Below are 15,727 nucleotides of genomic sequence, written 5' to 3' on the forward strand. Positions count from 1 at the left end.
TCATAGGGTGCAACCCAGCCAAGTTAAGCTTTGCAGTTCCATGGACCTTGATGGCAGAAATAAGCACAGGCTTACTTGCCCCTAAATGTAATCAGTGGTTAATTTTTAGCACTTTTCACATGGGCTGGATGGTGCCACTAATGCACTGAAAATGTTTCAACATATTGAATGTATTGGATTAAAAGCTCTGAGGTTCCCAAACATTCAGCTACTGAGGGATGGAGATTTCTTCCCCTATTTCTCATTGTGTCAGAAATGGTGTCTTGAAAAATAAATCCTTGCATAGGGTGCATGTCCAGAGATGCAGATCACACGTGCACAGAAGAACCAAATGTTTCCATCCACCACAGGCATCCTCTTCCTTCAGATCCATCCCTCAAAAGCCACATTTTCTTTGAAGCCTTTGGAGTGAGTCCCTTTATCCTCCTATAACTAACCTTCACGAGATTTAACTGGACCCTAAGACTCCCAAGGAGAAGCCAAAATGCTAGACTTGAGGACACTGCTGCAGTGATAGCAAAGTCTCCTTCCATGGGCGCCTTCTTTCTTCTAGAAAGAGAACTCGGATGTGGGGTACAGTGTGGCATTCAGAGGACCTGCCGTAATATGCAGCTGCTCCTTTCCCACATAATCCCAGGGCTCAACATAATGACCCCCACTTCTCCCATGTATTATATACATGGGAGATAATGCCAAGTATGTAGGTTCTCCTAACACATAACATATTTTCAAGGTGACACAAGTATCAACCACATTTCCTCAGTTGTATTTTCTTTCTTTTTAAAAACTTTATTTAACAAATGAGCGGGTGAAAGAAAACTCTTTTTTTAAAAAAAACCACCTACTTTCAGTTTTCTAAGACAGGAATCCATTTTTGTCACTTTGGGAATGTTATGGCTGGCTGCTTCTTCAACTTTTTCATGCATTTTCACACTCCCAGAATCAGAACGAGATCGAGACCTGCCGGATGCAGCCTCAGACCTCTCCAAGAAAGATGGTGAAGTGGTCGGCCTCAGGAGGAGACCCGGAAGGCCGCTGGAACTAGACAGTGAAGGAGAGGAGGAGGATTCAGGCAAGGAGGAGGAATCCTCTTCAGAAAAGGAGGCCGAGCAGGAGGAAGAGGAAGGGGAAGGGGTGATGAAATCCGTTTCTGACAAGGTAGTTCCCACAACCGACCTGGGCTTTTTTCTCTTGGCTGTGTATGTGTGAGTGAAAGCCAGCACCTTTTGATGCTGGAGGGCTCATGAAGAATACCTACCTACCCCCCACCCCCACCCCACCCCGGCACCATTTCACAGAACGCTTTTATTATGCTCAATGTATTTTATGTGGTTGCAACCCACCCTGGGTTGAAGGTCGGGTAATAAATAATAATGGCAATTAAAAAAACCCTCAGAAGGCAGCTCTATATATGCCATATATCCAAAAAATAAAACATGAAAACAAAAGTGGTCAATGAGCGATTAGAACAGTAGCAATTGAAACATGAAGCCAAATGAAGTCACCAATAAAAAGCAGAATGGACTATTGAAAGGTTATTTAAAGTCTGCTTAAGTGTCACCACTGAGGGGTCCATATGGAACACCTGGCAGGCACCCCAATCCCCCCCTCCCGGAGGGAGATCCAGCAATGTGAGGCCGCCACTGAAACGCTATGGCATCGGCATCCTCTGTGACTGCACTGGTTTTTATTGCAGATACTTATCACTTTGGGGGGGCATGATCTGCCCACCAGGGTTTGCTGCACTACCACTTCCATCATGTCTGACCCATGGCCTTGCTAGCTGGGGCTGATGTGAGCTGGCATCCTCATCAATGGCTTCCCATGCCATAGTGGCTCCATGCCTTTTTCAGTGTGTAATACGCTTATCAATTGCCAGTCCTTTTGTGAATTCAGGGTGCCCCATTATCTGCCTCTTATAGTTGCTAAGTCAAAGGGAAAGATGAGTTTTGTGGCAGGCTGTCCCCCCTAGCCACAAAGTTTTCTTTCTTCCTTGCTTACATTCTAGATATTGCTTGGAATCAGGGCTGAGTCAAGACCTTTAGAGGCCCTAATCACTTAAAAGATTCTGGTGCCCCCATAGATATCTAATTCAAAATATAAACAATAATAAATGGTAAAATAAAATTTTATTTTTCAAAGTGAAACAAAACCTGCATTAAGATGGAAAATAATGTTTATTTTGTATACTTTCACTTTTTATTTGAAACATTTTTTCCTGCTTTTTCTGATGTCCAAGTCTTTGATCAGATCCTAAAAACTAATCTAATGTAACACATCTGCTTCTATCCCTAGTAAAGATAAGGCATCCGGCCTGCCTTGTTGCATAGTTGTTCTGTTGGGATTTTTAATACACTTCAGTTGAGAAAATAGATGCTCAGCAGAGCAATTTGTGACCATTAATGTTAAAAATCTGGCAATGGATAATTTTTGTGGTGCCCCCTTCCCTTGATGCCCTAAGCATGTGCTTTTTTCACTTAATGGTTAATCCAGCCCTGTTTGGGATATCCCTTTGTGGACTGTAACTACAATTGATTGGATATGTTCGTATGTGTTGCTTTTCTGAGTTTTGAAATATTTCTGAAGTTTATTTCCCCCCTTTTAAAAAAAACTTTAAATGTGTCTTCCACTCTGTAAAGAAGTGTCATGTTGCATGTCCTGAGTCCACCAGCCTATCTTTTTATCTAGACATTATACCAGATGTGCCATGATGGCACTGGACTTCTTTCTTATGTAATAATATAAGCCCTCAGTCAACATGCTCCCCCACCTGCAAAAAAACGAGTGTTTGTTGCACTTTCAAAATGCCCTCTCTCTCAAGGAACAGGAGGAAGACCTCAATGAAGAGGAAGGGGAGGAAGAAGATGAAGACGATGACGATGACAATGAAGAAGAGGTTGAAGCAGAAACAAGTGGAAAGGAAGAGGAACAAGATTCTGAAGAAGGTATGATGTCTTGTTATCTCTAAGTAAATGAAATCTTGAGGTTTTGACTAGCTGATGCATTGTCCAAATCTCCAGGTAATATTTAACTGGTGCTCATTAGAACAAAAGCTCAGCAGGACCTCCTGCAATGTGTGAGGCAAGCTCAATTTCATGAAAGGGATTGAAGATAAAGCAGCAAGTATTGTCATATATTAGTATAATTTAACAGGCACTCAAGTTTAAAATGCTATATGCAGTTCTAGGTGTCCCACCTAAAAGTAAGAATGAAATGCAGAACATGAAATATTCACTTAAAGCAACAGAAATTAAAAGTGGGGAGGTTAACGTTTTCTTACGAAAAGAAGTGCAAGAAGTTAGGGCTGTTAATTTGAGATAAAAATTTACTAAGGGCAGGTAAAATTTTGTATGGTGAGAAGACAGCTTCTCTTCTTTTACTCCTACATTTAAAAAAACCTTGAACCTTCTATGTACTGTCAGGTAAACTATGGTACATTCAGGATAAAAAGTTCACACAGTGCATTGCTTTGGGCCATTTCAGTGGCAGCCAGAACAGATGGCTTTATAACGATTTAGGGAGCTCTCTATAGCATGGATATGTGACCGGGGGGGGGGGGGCGCAAGCAAATGGAAATCTTATGCTTCTAATTAATTTCTCTTGCCTGTCCCGACCAAAATGTGTTTTTTGTGTTCCAGCAGAAGATGTGGGAAGTCCTGCCTCCTCTGGAGCAGAGATTGAGTCATCTGATGAAAGTGAGGAATCCTCAGAATTTGGGACGAGCTCTGATTCTGATGAAGACGAGGAGGAGGAAGAAGAAGAGGAATATGAGGAGCAGGTGGAAGATGAAGAAAGAGTGTCTCTACAGCAAGAAACAGAAGCCCTGCCTACCCAGCTGGCCCCTGAGTCTCTCACTCAAGAGGCTGAAGATGATGATCAGAAGGAGACCATCCTGGAACTGTTTCCAGTGGACGATTACATTGAAGGGACTCCTCTAGTTCTTCCGGAGCCTTTGATGCCAGGAGGAGAGGAGCCGAAGGAAGAAGTCAAGCATGCAGAGGAAGAAAGTGGGGAATTCCTCCAGCAGTCTGCGGCTGAAGTGCTGGTGGTGATTGAGAGAGCCCATGAGGAGAAGCTACAGGTGTCACCAGTGTGTGTGCCAGGTGAGGGGCAATTTTGACCGTTTTGCAAACTCTCTCCTCCCAATATCTGGTGAGTAAGGGCTCTGGAGGGACGCAGGTGGCGCTGTGGGTTAAACCACAGAGCCTAGGGCTTGCTGATCAGAAGGTCGGCGGTTCAAATCCCTGCGACGGGGTGAGCTCCTGTTGCTTGGTCCCAGCTCCTGCCAACCTAGCAGTTCGAAAGCACGTCAAAGTGCAAGTAGATAAATACAGCGGGAAGGTGAACGGTGTTTTCATGTGCTGCTCTGGTTTGCCAGAAGCGGCTTTGTCATGCTGGCCACATGACCTGGAAGCTGTACGCCAGCTCCCTTGGCCAATAACGCGAGATGAGCACCGCAACCCCAGAGTCGGTCACGACTGGACCTAATGGTCAGGGGTCCCTTTACCTTTAAGGGTTCTGGAAGCTTGTCTGCTCCTGCCTTTCCTCCTGGAGTAGGAGTCCCTACCTTTGGAGAGGAAAGCTGATAAAAGGCCTTGCATGAGTACAGAACCTGTCGTGGAAAAATGCCCCTGGCTCCAGAAAGGCCTGTGAATCACAGAGCAGCTGAATGTGTAGCTCATTCTGAAATAAAGTTTGGGCACACGTGCTGATGTGGGAGTGGCTTGTGGGATTTAAGGCTGAACAGGATCACATCAGAAGCAGCCTTACTTTTTCTTGTCCGGGTTTCAAATTATGTCTGTTTCAACAGCATCTTGATTTAAAGGCCTCTGTTAGCCCTATTCTTAGGGTTTCTTGTTCAAGTTCCTGATCTGAATACAAGTGGCTGCTTTTCAACCTCCACGTTTAGTTTTAAGCAGGGCTGGGCAATATCTGGTTTTCAGCATCGTGATATATCAGCAACTAAATACTGTGATATGCTGATATCTCATGATGTCTGACTCTGGAATGTATCTTGGCTACTTCTTCCTACCCACCTTATGGGAGGTAGAAGCAGCTGAGATACATTGCCCAGCAGGTAGATGGAGTCCGATAAGGTGCTCCTCCTGTCTGCCTGAACCTTTGCTGTCTGCAGGCAATTTGAGCTGGTGCAGTGTATTGCCAGCTCAGATCGTTTGGAAGCAGTATTGTGATCTGAACCCCATACCAGTTTCAGACAATTTATCAATATATCACCCAAGCTCTAGTTCTAAGACCAAACAAAGTAATTGATAGCGCTGTGATGTTCCAGCGACATGGCAATTAATTCATAATAGTTGTTTCAGCTTCTTTTTTAGACATGAACTCAGTTCAGATGTAGCAATGTGGCTTGGCATTTATGCAAATGAGTTTCAGGCTTGTTTCTGCTATAGAACCATGGTTTCCAATTATGTGGTTTGCACATAAACAATGGTTTGCTCATTTCAAATGTAATGGTAACTCACAATTTGTTGTGAAAGAGGAAGGGAATAAGCACATGGTAGGAGAGGGGAAAGGACCACAAGTCCGATCATATGGTGGCTCATTTACTGGAAGTAATGTATTTAGCATTAACTCTGGAAGTGTATCACTCTAATCTGACCAAACTAAGCAACCATAGCTGTTAGAAAGCCATAAAAAATTGTGTCCTGGGCTTTTAAGACTCATCTATCCATGTATTATCTGAAACCCAAGGGGCACATTGGTTGTCCAATGTGAAATATATTGGCATTATTTTCAGCTCTCCTACCCCACTGCATGCCCCATGAGAAAGCACTCCAGGTTTCATCCCCAAAGTGCCCTCTCAAATGCCCCTGTTCACAAGTCAGCTAAATAGAACTACTGCTGCTGGCTGCTAACTCCTCCCCCACCTCACTTCCTTGTTCAGCCTGGCTTCTCTGTCCACTGGGTTTGTAACTATGTGGTGGCAAAGATGATGTAGGAAAACTGCTGAAAATTGGGATTGTGTGCACTTTGTGCTGACTGCCCAAATAGAGAACTGGGTACCAGGCATGAAATTTGCTTTTTTAATGGCACGATTCTAGCCCTTCTGAGTGTAGACAGGAATTTGAAAATGTGTTAGCTGCATCCCTGAAGACTTAGTGGAGCTTTGCAGGGGGTTGCTAGTGGGTTCTTACCTCGATGCTTGTGAACATCCTTCAGTCTGCCACCTCTCTGCCACTACTGCCTGTATAGATCCTGTTTCCATTCCCAGCCCCAGATGTTTGGGGTAAATGCCCTTCCAGTCTTCAGGCAGTTTTGTGACCACAGTGTGTTTCCTTAAGGTGTGTCATTTGCTCCTCTGTGTTTTCCTTTCTAGAGGAGGAGTCTGAACCCGATGTTGAGCTGGAGCCTCAGGCGCTGGTCAGCCCACAACCACAGAGTCCGGATGAAGAAAACCTCTGTCCACCAACACCGGTGGGGTTTTTTGGAGACATTGTTGCCAGCAGTACCTCCTTTTTCACCAAGCCGGACAATAACATTTCTGAAGCCCCAGCAAAAAGCCAACCGTCCCGCTCAGCCGAGGAAGAGGACCGTCTCCCTTGGACTCCCGGGGGAGAGCGACAGGGTCACTTGGAGTCTCCTGGGCATCCACTCAGTGTGGTGCCACCCTCTTCGCTTCCCCTCCTCTCAGTCACATCTAGTAAAGAGGAGCCATTCCTCCTTCCAGAGCAGTTCCCAGATCAGTTAAGCATGACCAAACCAGCCCTGGAAGAAGAGCTCCCTCGGACTCCTGGACGGGACATTGCAGCCAAGTGCTCTCACACTTTCTCCAAGTCCCAGAGCACTGACAGTGTCCCAGCCACCCCTGGCAATGACGCTCCTCGCACAGGAAGCAGCTTGACCTTAAGTTCCCCTCAGGTCCCAGGAAGCCCCTTTTCCTACCCATCCCAGTCCCCCGGGATCAACAGTGGCAGCATTCCCCGGACTCCTGGGAGGGATTTCACTTTCACCCCAACTTTCCCAGAGCCTGGTGCTACCCTTCCTTGCCTTTCGTCAGGCAGGAAGCCCTCTGAAGACGAACCTGATGAGAAAGTCTTTAAAGAACCTCTTGGTGCTTCCTTATTGGCTGGCATGAACAGTGTTCCCTCCCCCATTCCCTTTGCCAGTCCACCTGTCCCAGCTTTCCTTGCACATCTCGACTTGCCCCCTAGCCAGCCAGTACCTCTTGCTGCTCTCCCGAGCTTTTCTGTGGACTCAAAGATGCCTCTAGAGGAGTATACCACAGAGGCACGGCCCCTTTTGCCCTACCCAGAAGTCTCTGTGGCTTCCCCTCCTCTCCTGCCTCCGACTCCCTCTTCTGTCTTGCCCATCAAAAGGAAACCAGGGCGCCCGAAACGATCCTCTCCTTTGGGCCCTATGTTGGATGCCTATTCTGGCAAGCCCATTGAACCTCCTCTTCTTCCAATCCCAGTTGTCTTGACTGAAAGTGCTGTGAGCAAAGATTTGTTGAGTAGCCACCCAGAGGCTTTCTATGCCCTGAAAGATCCGGAAGCAGTGACCCTGGATTTCCGGAATGAAGGCTTCCATGACAAGCTCACCCCAGATGTTCTAGCTGAGAAGCTTCCCTTTAAGGAGCTGGAGAACCAGTGGAATGAGGACTTGAAAGAGGAAGAGGCCTACCTGAAATCCAAAAGACAGTGGAGGCGACAGAAAAAGAGGCCAGAGGATGTTCCAACAATTCCTTCCCCTGAGTATTCCCCTCATCAGTATCACTTCAGGCCCCGCTCTGAGTTTGAGGAGATGACCATTTTATATGACATTTGGAATGGGGGGATTGACGAAGAGGATATCCATTTCCTGTGTGTTACATATGATCACTTGTTGCAGCAAGACAATGGCATGGACTGGCTCAACGATACCCTTTGGGTATACCATCCTGATATCCTTTTTTCCCTTTTTCTTTTTTTTTGCTGGATTACCAGATTGGGCTTCCCTGGGAACGTATTGTTTTCGAGGCGCTGGTTTTATTGGGCATTGATGTACAGTACTTGGTTGGTAATTTTGTTGTAAGCAATAAGCCTTAACAATATTGCAGAAAAAATATGGAAATATATACATTGCATATGGTAATAGCAGCTCAGTTCCAGAAACTGTTTAAAAAGTGGAATAAGAAACAGAACTTAGTCTAATGCACTGTTGTCCACAGCGTTCTTTCTAAGTTTAGTTGCTAAAACAGCAAACTTGACTACTTTTAAATATTTCCTATTTATTAATGTCATTCAGAAAACATGTCTCTTCAGCAATGCCTGGACCACCATCCTGGCCAAAAAAAGGACCCAGTTATTCCTCTCTAGGAGCTGTGTAAGAGGAGCAGAATCAGTAACTCATGAGCAGGCTGCTCAGCAGTTCCTGAACCCCCTTGACTGGGCAAAGCCCTGTTTCTAAAGGTGGACACCCTGAACGTAACTGACAGTGCCATAGCTACAGTCAAAGACAATAGCAGGAAACCACAGGAGGTCCTGCTTGCAGGTTTCCTACAGAAATTTGGTTCCCCACTGTGTGGGCAGGATGCTGGACTAGATGGGCAATTGGTTGGCTTGATCCAGCAGGCTCTTCTTACATTCTTATAAAGGGCCTTTTACATAAAAAGAATTGGGCATTGCTGTAATTATTATTTGCAGTCATCAGATAAAAATGTACTTTTGGCCCTGAAATATTGGGCTAAATTTTACATGACTTGTAGCTTCTACAAGCGCATGAAAACCTGTTTTTGTTCTTACTACCCACGTCTGCAGAATTTCAAGGTTCTTCTGTGCAACGGGCTGGGGGAGGGCTCAAAAAGCAGTTCTGACATTAAGCCCCCAAACTTCCTAATATATATCCCATTTGTTGATATCATCCTGTTGAGGTTAGTCTTCCCTTGTCCCATGGAGTGTGCTGAACTCCTGTTTCACACTACAGCAAAACCTCTTGCTCTACTTAACAATTCTGCCAATTGAGTTGACTGTTTCATACTAAAGCGAAATATTTTAAACCCCTATTTAAAGTGCTGACCTCCTTGGGAGCACGGAAACTAGACCAGACGTTCAGACCTTTTCCTAGTCTGCAGATTTAGAAAAGGAATGGTGCTGATGACGATGATATATAAATCATTTTTGCTAAGGCATTGTTATGGTAGCAACCGAAACAGTGATGAATAATATAACTGATTCAAAATACAGGTGAAGATTAGTAATATGCAAGTGCGGCATCTTTTATTTTGAAAGTACTACTAATTCTTAAACATTGTAGATAGTTATTCTGGTATGTATATTATTATTTTTATTTTTATTTTTACTACTACTACTATTTAATCTATATACAGTACTACTAACATGCCACAATGGCTTCCAAGCTGTTTACAAGTTTAAAATCAATTATAAAATCCATACATAATTAAAACACCCACAAATTCAACATCCCCCCCAAATAATAATAATAATAATAATGAAAAAAATAAAGGCAGACCGCTAAGTTAAAACCATTTGCTTAGTACCATCTATTGGTATCATTTTGTTTAGTAAAAATAGTATGCAACCCTCTGCATTTCACATAACTCTTTGTCAGGCACAATTCAGTTCTACTTGATGAGTTTGCAGACTTAACAGGCTTGCATGCTCCTCTGCCAATGGCTGAATGGAAGATTACTTTTTACATGCTTTGTGTCTGGCAGTTGTTACATCGTGATCTGCCTAACAGAGAAAACGGGAAATTCCACTCCCTTGCCAAATACATATTGGAGAGATTCTCTCTCTAATGCCTGGAAATCCACCTTCCCCTCCACTGCCAGGTAAAAGCATTAAGATCAGCAAATGATACCCAGCCAGCTAGCTTGGACATGGCTGGATGATGCTAGGCTTGCAGTAGCTCCTCTGGTGGCTCCAATGTTGTGGAATGCCCCCTCTGCTGAAGAACAAGAGGCCCCATCGTGACTGGCATTCCACCAGGTATTGAAGACACACCTAGGTAGGCAATCATTTTACCATTTGTGATTTTTAACTCACTTGTTTGTTATATATTTGTATCATGAAAAATTTTAATGCTTACCTAGATGGAGAGGAGTGTGTGTGTGTGTGTGTGTGTGTGTGTGTGTGAGAGAGAGAGAGAGAGAGAGAGAGAGAGAGAGAGAGAGAGAGAGAGAGAGAGAGAGAGAAACTCCCGACTTTCTTGTGGCTGGAATGTAGCAGACTCTGCAAAGGTAAAAGCCACACCTATTTCTCCACTTACTTTTCCCTCTGGCCCTACCCACCACTGGTATTCAGCCCCAGAAAGTGGCCCAGGTGGCAAGGAGGCCCTTAGGCTAGAAAATGTTGCCCATCTCTGTCTTAGGGCCAAGGGCCCAGCAAGCTTTGCCGGCATAATTGCAGGGCCTTGCAGCCCACATCTTTCCTGGGTTTTTCCTTAACAAGGAGTCCACCAACCAGCTTTTCTACTCCAAAGAAGAAAAAACGGGACGATGGGATGCGGGAGCACGTCACAGGCTGTGCCCGCAGCGAGGGCTACTACAAGATCGACAAGAAGGACAAATTGAAATACCTCAATAATAGCCGTGCATTTGCTGAGGAGCCTCCTGGCGACACGCAGGTAAAGGACGGGGGCCCTCTTCTTTCTCCTTGCTGTCCCGTTCTGTGTGTCTGGCTGGGAGTGCTGCAAGCACCTCCCTCCCTCCTCTCTGAAGTCCACTTGAACCCTCTTACAGTTTTGGGACAGAAAAGACATTTGAATTGCACCCTTGAGTTGCTGAATTAATTGTAACCGTCTGGAGAAAGGGGCAAACAGGATATGAGATGTTAGGGGGTATAAATGGGACAATGTGGCAGGCAGGTCAGCTGGGGTGTGTTCTTCCTTGCCGGAAGAGTGGAGCAGAAAAAGAGCTAGGAAAGGCAGCAGGACAAACTTGTGGGTGGGTGGGTGGGGAGCATTTAGTTTGGGGGGGGGTGTAATTTTTTAATAGGATTGATATATTTTTATCAGCTAACTTAAAAGAATAGAATGTTCTCTATATAGAATGACATCATAGAATTGTAGAGTTGGAAGGGGCCATGAAGGTCATCTGGTCCAACTGCCTGCAATGCAGGAACCTTTTGCCTAATAAGCAACTGCCTTATGATCAAGTCAGCAAAAAACAATAATATATGAATTTACGTTACACCACTTTTTGTCAGTTGGGCGTCCTGCAGTTGTTTTGGACCACTACATGGTTGTGTTGGGTTGGGATGATGGGAGTTATAGCCCAAAACATCTGGAGGGCGCCAGGTTGTTGTGTGTGTGTGGCTGGCTTATACTGCATCAGGCCATTGCTCCACCTCTCCCACTACTGGCTCCTGTGAGTGGCAATGGGCATCCAGCCCTGGTCTTCCTCTCCACCTTCCCTCTTCCTTCAGGCTCCAGGGATTGAGCCTGGTGCCCTCTGAAGGATAAGCAAGGGCTGCACTGCCCCTTGACTATGGGCCAGTCTGCCATCTTTGAGCAGCTCTCTGGGATCTTGAGCAAAAATATTTCTCAGTGTGCAGATGCTGTGTCACTGAGCTCACCCCAGCCTTGAGGCTAAACCTGCCTGGGGCCAGTTCTGCTCACCTGCTTGCTAACTGCTATGCTGTCCTGTTTTTGGTCCTCAGGGAATGAGCATCCCTGCCCAGGTGCATGTTTCCACCCGGGCTGGCTCCGAGAGGAGATCCGAGCAACGCAGGCTTCTGTCCTCCCTACCTGGCAGTTGCGACAGTGACTTGCTCAAATTCAACCAGCTCAAGGTAAGTTGTGCAGCTTCCCCCTTGGAAGCCTCCATTTACTATAACCCCTGCTGGTCAGTGAACTTGTCTGCCTCCCAAGTGAGAAGTATTTGATAGAGGAATGGCAGGAAAGGATTAAAATCATGTTGCTGTGGTCTTGGGGCAAGCTTTGCAGAAGGAATCTGCAAGTCCCTTTGAGAGAACACCGGAAGGGTGGCAGGAATTCTGGGATGTGATGTTTCAAGAAAATCCCAGAATTGAGAAAAGTAGCTGGACAACAGGAAGTGAGAGCTGGACCATAAAGAAGGCTGATTGCCATGGACTGCAAGAAGTCCCATGGACTGCAAGAAGATCAAACCTATCCATTCTGAAGGAAATCAGCCCTGAGTGCTCACTGTAAGGACAGATCATGAAGCTGAGGCTCCAATACTTTTGGCCACCTCATGAGAAGAGAAGAATCCTTGGAAAAGACCCTGATGTTGGGAAAGATTGAGGGCACTAGGAGAAGGGGACGACAAAGGACGAGATGGTTGGACAGTGTTCTCGAAGCTACGAACATGAGTTTGACCAAACTGCGGGAGGCAGTGCAAGACAGGAGTACCTGGCGTGCTATGGTCCATGGGGTCACGAAGAGTCGGACATGACTAAACGACTAAACAACAACAAGCTGGACAACAAATAGTTAAAACCCCTCAGCTGGCACCATTACATTTAGTTATGGAAGAAAACTTGGAATTGCATAATAAAACTTAATTGGAGATACATTTGTGGCAAGTAGAGTGATGGTTGCCAAAATCTGGAGAGATTTAAAGGGGTTCCAATTCAACTTATTTGTACTGTATACTAAAGTGTGGCAGGGGCCCTAAATGAAAAACTCACCCAAAATAATAGAACTGTGGAATTGTACAGTTGGAAGGGAAGCCAATGGTCATCTGCAATGCAAGAATTCCAGCTAAAGCATCCATGACAGATGGCCATCCAACCTCTGCTTAAAAACCTTCAAGGAAGGAGAGTCTACCAAGGAAATCCTTTCCACTGTCGAAATGAAAGTTCTTCCTGTTGTTTAGTCAGAATCTTCTTTCTTGTCACTTGAAGCCATTGGTTCGACTCCCTCCCTCCAGAGCTGAAGAAAACAAGCTTGCTCCCTCCTCCATATGATAGTCCTTGAGATAGTTGAAGATGGCAGTCTCCTCTTTGCCAGGTTAAATGTACTCAGCTCCTTCAACCATTTCTCATAAGGCCTGCTTTCCAGACCCTTGATCATCTTGGTTGCAAATCTTGAAAGGACAAAAATGTTTGAACCAACAGTTTTCTTATTTACACAAGCAGGGAATAAAATAGCAAAAAATAATATCTAAATGACTTTGGAAATCTCATGACTGTAGTTTTGTTCCAACTTACCATGTTGACTTTAAAGCAGTTCCTCACACCCTGGGGATGGCCTATGAAGAACAAGTTATATCAAACAAGATTGCCTGTTCTCTTCAAGCAACTCCTTATCAGTTATTACAGACTGTGCCATTGCTCTATACTCTAGATGTCTCTCTGTTTTCTGTTACTCTAATAAAGTAGCATTAAAATAGGAAGTGTGGCAGGAAGGGGTACTGGCCACCATCGCCCAAGCGAAGCAGCCTCTAAAACGTGGCTTTGGCTTATTTAGAAATGGATCTGCTGAAGGACATGTTGCTGGGTTGTAAGCCCCGCTGTCCTCAGTCCACTCCAGCATTGTGCCGGTTTTCGAACGAATGTCTTACAGGCACCCTTTTTCTTGTCTCTCTTCCCCATCACACAGTTCCGGAAGAAAAAGCTAAAATTCTGTAAGAGTCACATTCACGACTGGGGACTCTTTGCAATGGAGCCCATTGCTGCTGACGAGATGGTGATTGAGTACGTGGGGCAGAATATTCGGCAGGTAAGAGGGGAGGAGCCACACGGCTCTTGGCATGGGGCTGGCTCCTTGAAACCTCAGAGTTCTAACCCATAGAGCGGATTGTAAGGAGTGGCCTGAGCCCCATGTGGCCTTTGAGCCCCCTTGCGCACACAGCAGAGTGAGGAGGCAGAATGTGTTGCCCCATGTCAGCCTGCAGGTAGGCAATACTGTTCCCCTTCTATCTCATTTATTCCACTTACAGCACTCTGTTTCTTTTTGCCCCTCTGGCAATAAACAGACCATACACTGTTCAGTAAGTTTAAAATGCTTTATTTACAGATTGAAGGTCTGATACATGTGTTGTTCTGTACAGCAGCAATGACAACCCCAGAACTGCCCCCTTCGGCCACCCTTACTTTTCCAAGTGGGCCTTGCCCCCCATGCAAAGTGGAGATCTTTTAAGCTTTCTGCCTTGCTTACCAGCATGGGTGGCCCACTCCAGTTTGACACCTGAGGTGAAACAGGAAGGTGCTGCCCCTCACCCGAAATCTCACCAAATCATGCAGAACTCTCGTGAGATCTCACAACCTCTGTTAGAAATTGTGAGAGTTCTGTGAGGTCTAATCAGAAGCTGCTGCTGTGCAACCCTGAGCTGGGTGGATGGGGTGCCGCCCTACAAGATTTTGCAGTCCAGAGCGGCTGCTTCAGTCCTGCTCACTGGGCTCTGGGAAGGTTTTGCATGGGATTGGCATGGAAAGAGCTTTTATGCTGTCTGCCTTGCTGTGTTTAATTTGTGTGGTTGAGTTCTGGCCAGCTGCCAAGCACATACAACTGCGACCACACTAGTCAAATGCACACAACTTGTGAATCAGCTTTATTGCCCTCTCCTGTGCCAGTATCCCTGTGAAAATGCTGCTCTCTGTGTTTACCTTTTGAATTTTTTCTACTTTCAGCCATGGAGGGTCTTTTAAAAATGGTGAGCAGCAAAATTCTGAGAGGTGTGACCTCTTTGGTTTAGTCCCTCTTCTCTCCCTTTCTTAATGTGGCTGCTCTTGGAAGGTAGCTGTTGTGACCTTTGACTTGTTCTGCAGGTAATTGCTGACATGCGAGAGAAGCGGTATGAGGACGAAGGCATTGGCAGCAGTTACATGTTCAGGGTTGACCACGACACGATTATAGATGCAACAAAGTGTGGAAACTTCGCCAGGTTTATTAACCACAGTTGCAACGTAAGTGTTACTTTGCCTTACAAGCTCCATCACTCACTTGGGGGCATCAGACTTTAATCCTGTACTAAATGTGAAAGGGTGTGTAGGTACACACACACACAGAGAGAGAGAGAAGTGCTTTTGCGCTCTGCTCGCTCCCCTTGCCAGCCCTGCCTGGTCCGGTTGTGGTGTGGCAACAGGGCTGCATCTGGGCTTCCTCCATTGCTGCCCAAGCAGTCGGAGCCACCATTGTCACTGATCTCACTGTAGCTGCTGCTGCTGCTATCCAGACTAGAGCTGTTGTTAGCAGGGGCAGGCGGGGCATAGCTGCCAAGTATCCCGTTTTCCCCGGGAAACCCCCCGTATTTTCTTACCGTTTCCCGCAGGTGTCCCAAATGGCAAAATACCCCGTATTTCCCCGGATTACGGAGCTCCTGCCGGCGGCCATGTTCTTCTAGTGACGCGCCGGCACCAGAAGTCGCTTTTACGCACTTCCAGACATGCGTAGAAGCGACTTCCGATGCCGCTGTGCCCATTTCCAAAATGTCCGCAGTGCCAGAAGTCGCTTCTACGCATGTCCGGAAGTGCGTAGAAGCGACTTCCGGTGCCGCAGCGCTGCTGATCCCGGATTTTTCAATCCGGAACTTGGCCACCTATGAGGCAGGGAGTGTCATCAAAGCAAAGCTTCCAGGAAGCAACACAGCCACCCCCAGCACCATCTCTTCCTCTGGTCTCTGTTATCAGCTGCTGAGGGCAGCCCTGGTCCTGGTTATTTTCTCCCTGCAGTTGCTGCTGCCAAGTCCACAGTCTTGTTGTGGCAAGGCCTCATCCCCATGTGCAGAGGGATGGAAGACACCCACCGCTTTGCCACAGGCTCACCCTGTGTTCTGGCTTTATATCAACTGCATTCAGGGGCAGGT

The 15,727-nt window shown here is 46.0% G+C and overlaps 1 protein-coding gene across 4 annotated transcripts in view; it reads left to right on the forward strand.

Moving 5' to 3' along the window:
* SETD1B (SET domain containing 1B, histone lysine methyltransferase) overlaps positions 1–15,727 on the forward strand; it is a 52,728-nt gene that overhangs the window by 31,893 nt on the left and 5,108 nt on the right. For 2 of the 4 annotated variants that reach the window (XM_035098986.3, XM_088659410.1), the window contains exons 10-17: positions 941–1,158; positions 2,822–2,945; positions 3,639–4,103; positions 6,338–7,900; positions 10,418–10,584; positions 11,619–11,750; positions 13,522–13,641; positions 14,691–14,828. In XM_035098986.3, the coding sequence (XP_034954877.2) occupies positions 941–1,158; positions 2,822–2,945; positions 3,639–4,103; positions 6,338–7,900; positions 10,418–10,584; positions 11,619–11,750; positions 13,522–13,641; positions 14,691–14,828 (2,927 nt within the window). The remainder of the gene's footprint in view (positions 1–940; positions 1,159–2,821; positions 2,946–3,638; positions 4,104–6,337; positions 7,901–10,417; positions 10,585–11,618; positions 11,751–13,521; positions 13,642–14,690; positions 14,829–15,727) is intronic. The other 2 variants (XM_035098987.3, XM_088659411.1) reach the window with 1 other exon arrangement.

The sequence above is a fragment of the Zootoca vivipara genome, chromosome 16 (assembly GCF_965207765.1).
Source record: "Zootoca vivipara chromosome 16, rZooViv2.hap1.1, whole genome shotgun sequence".
NCBI lineage: Eukaryota > Metazoa > Chordata > Lepidosauria > Squamata > Lacertidae > Zootoca > Zootoca vivipara.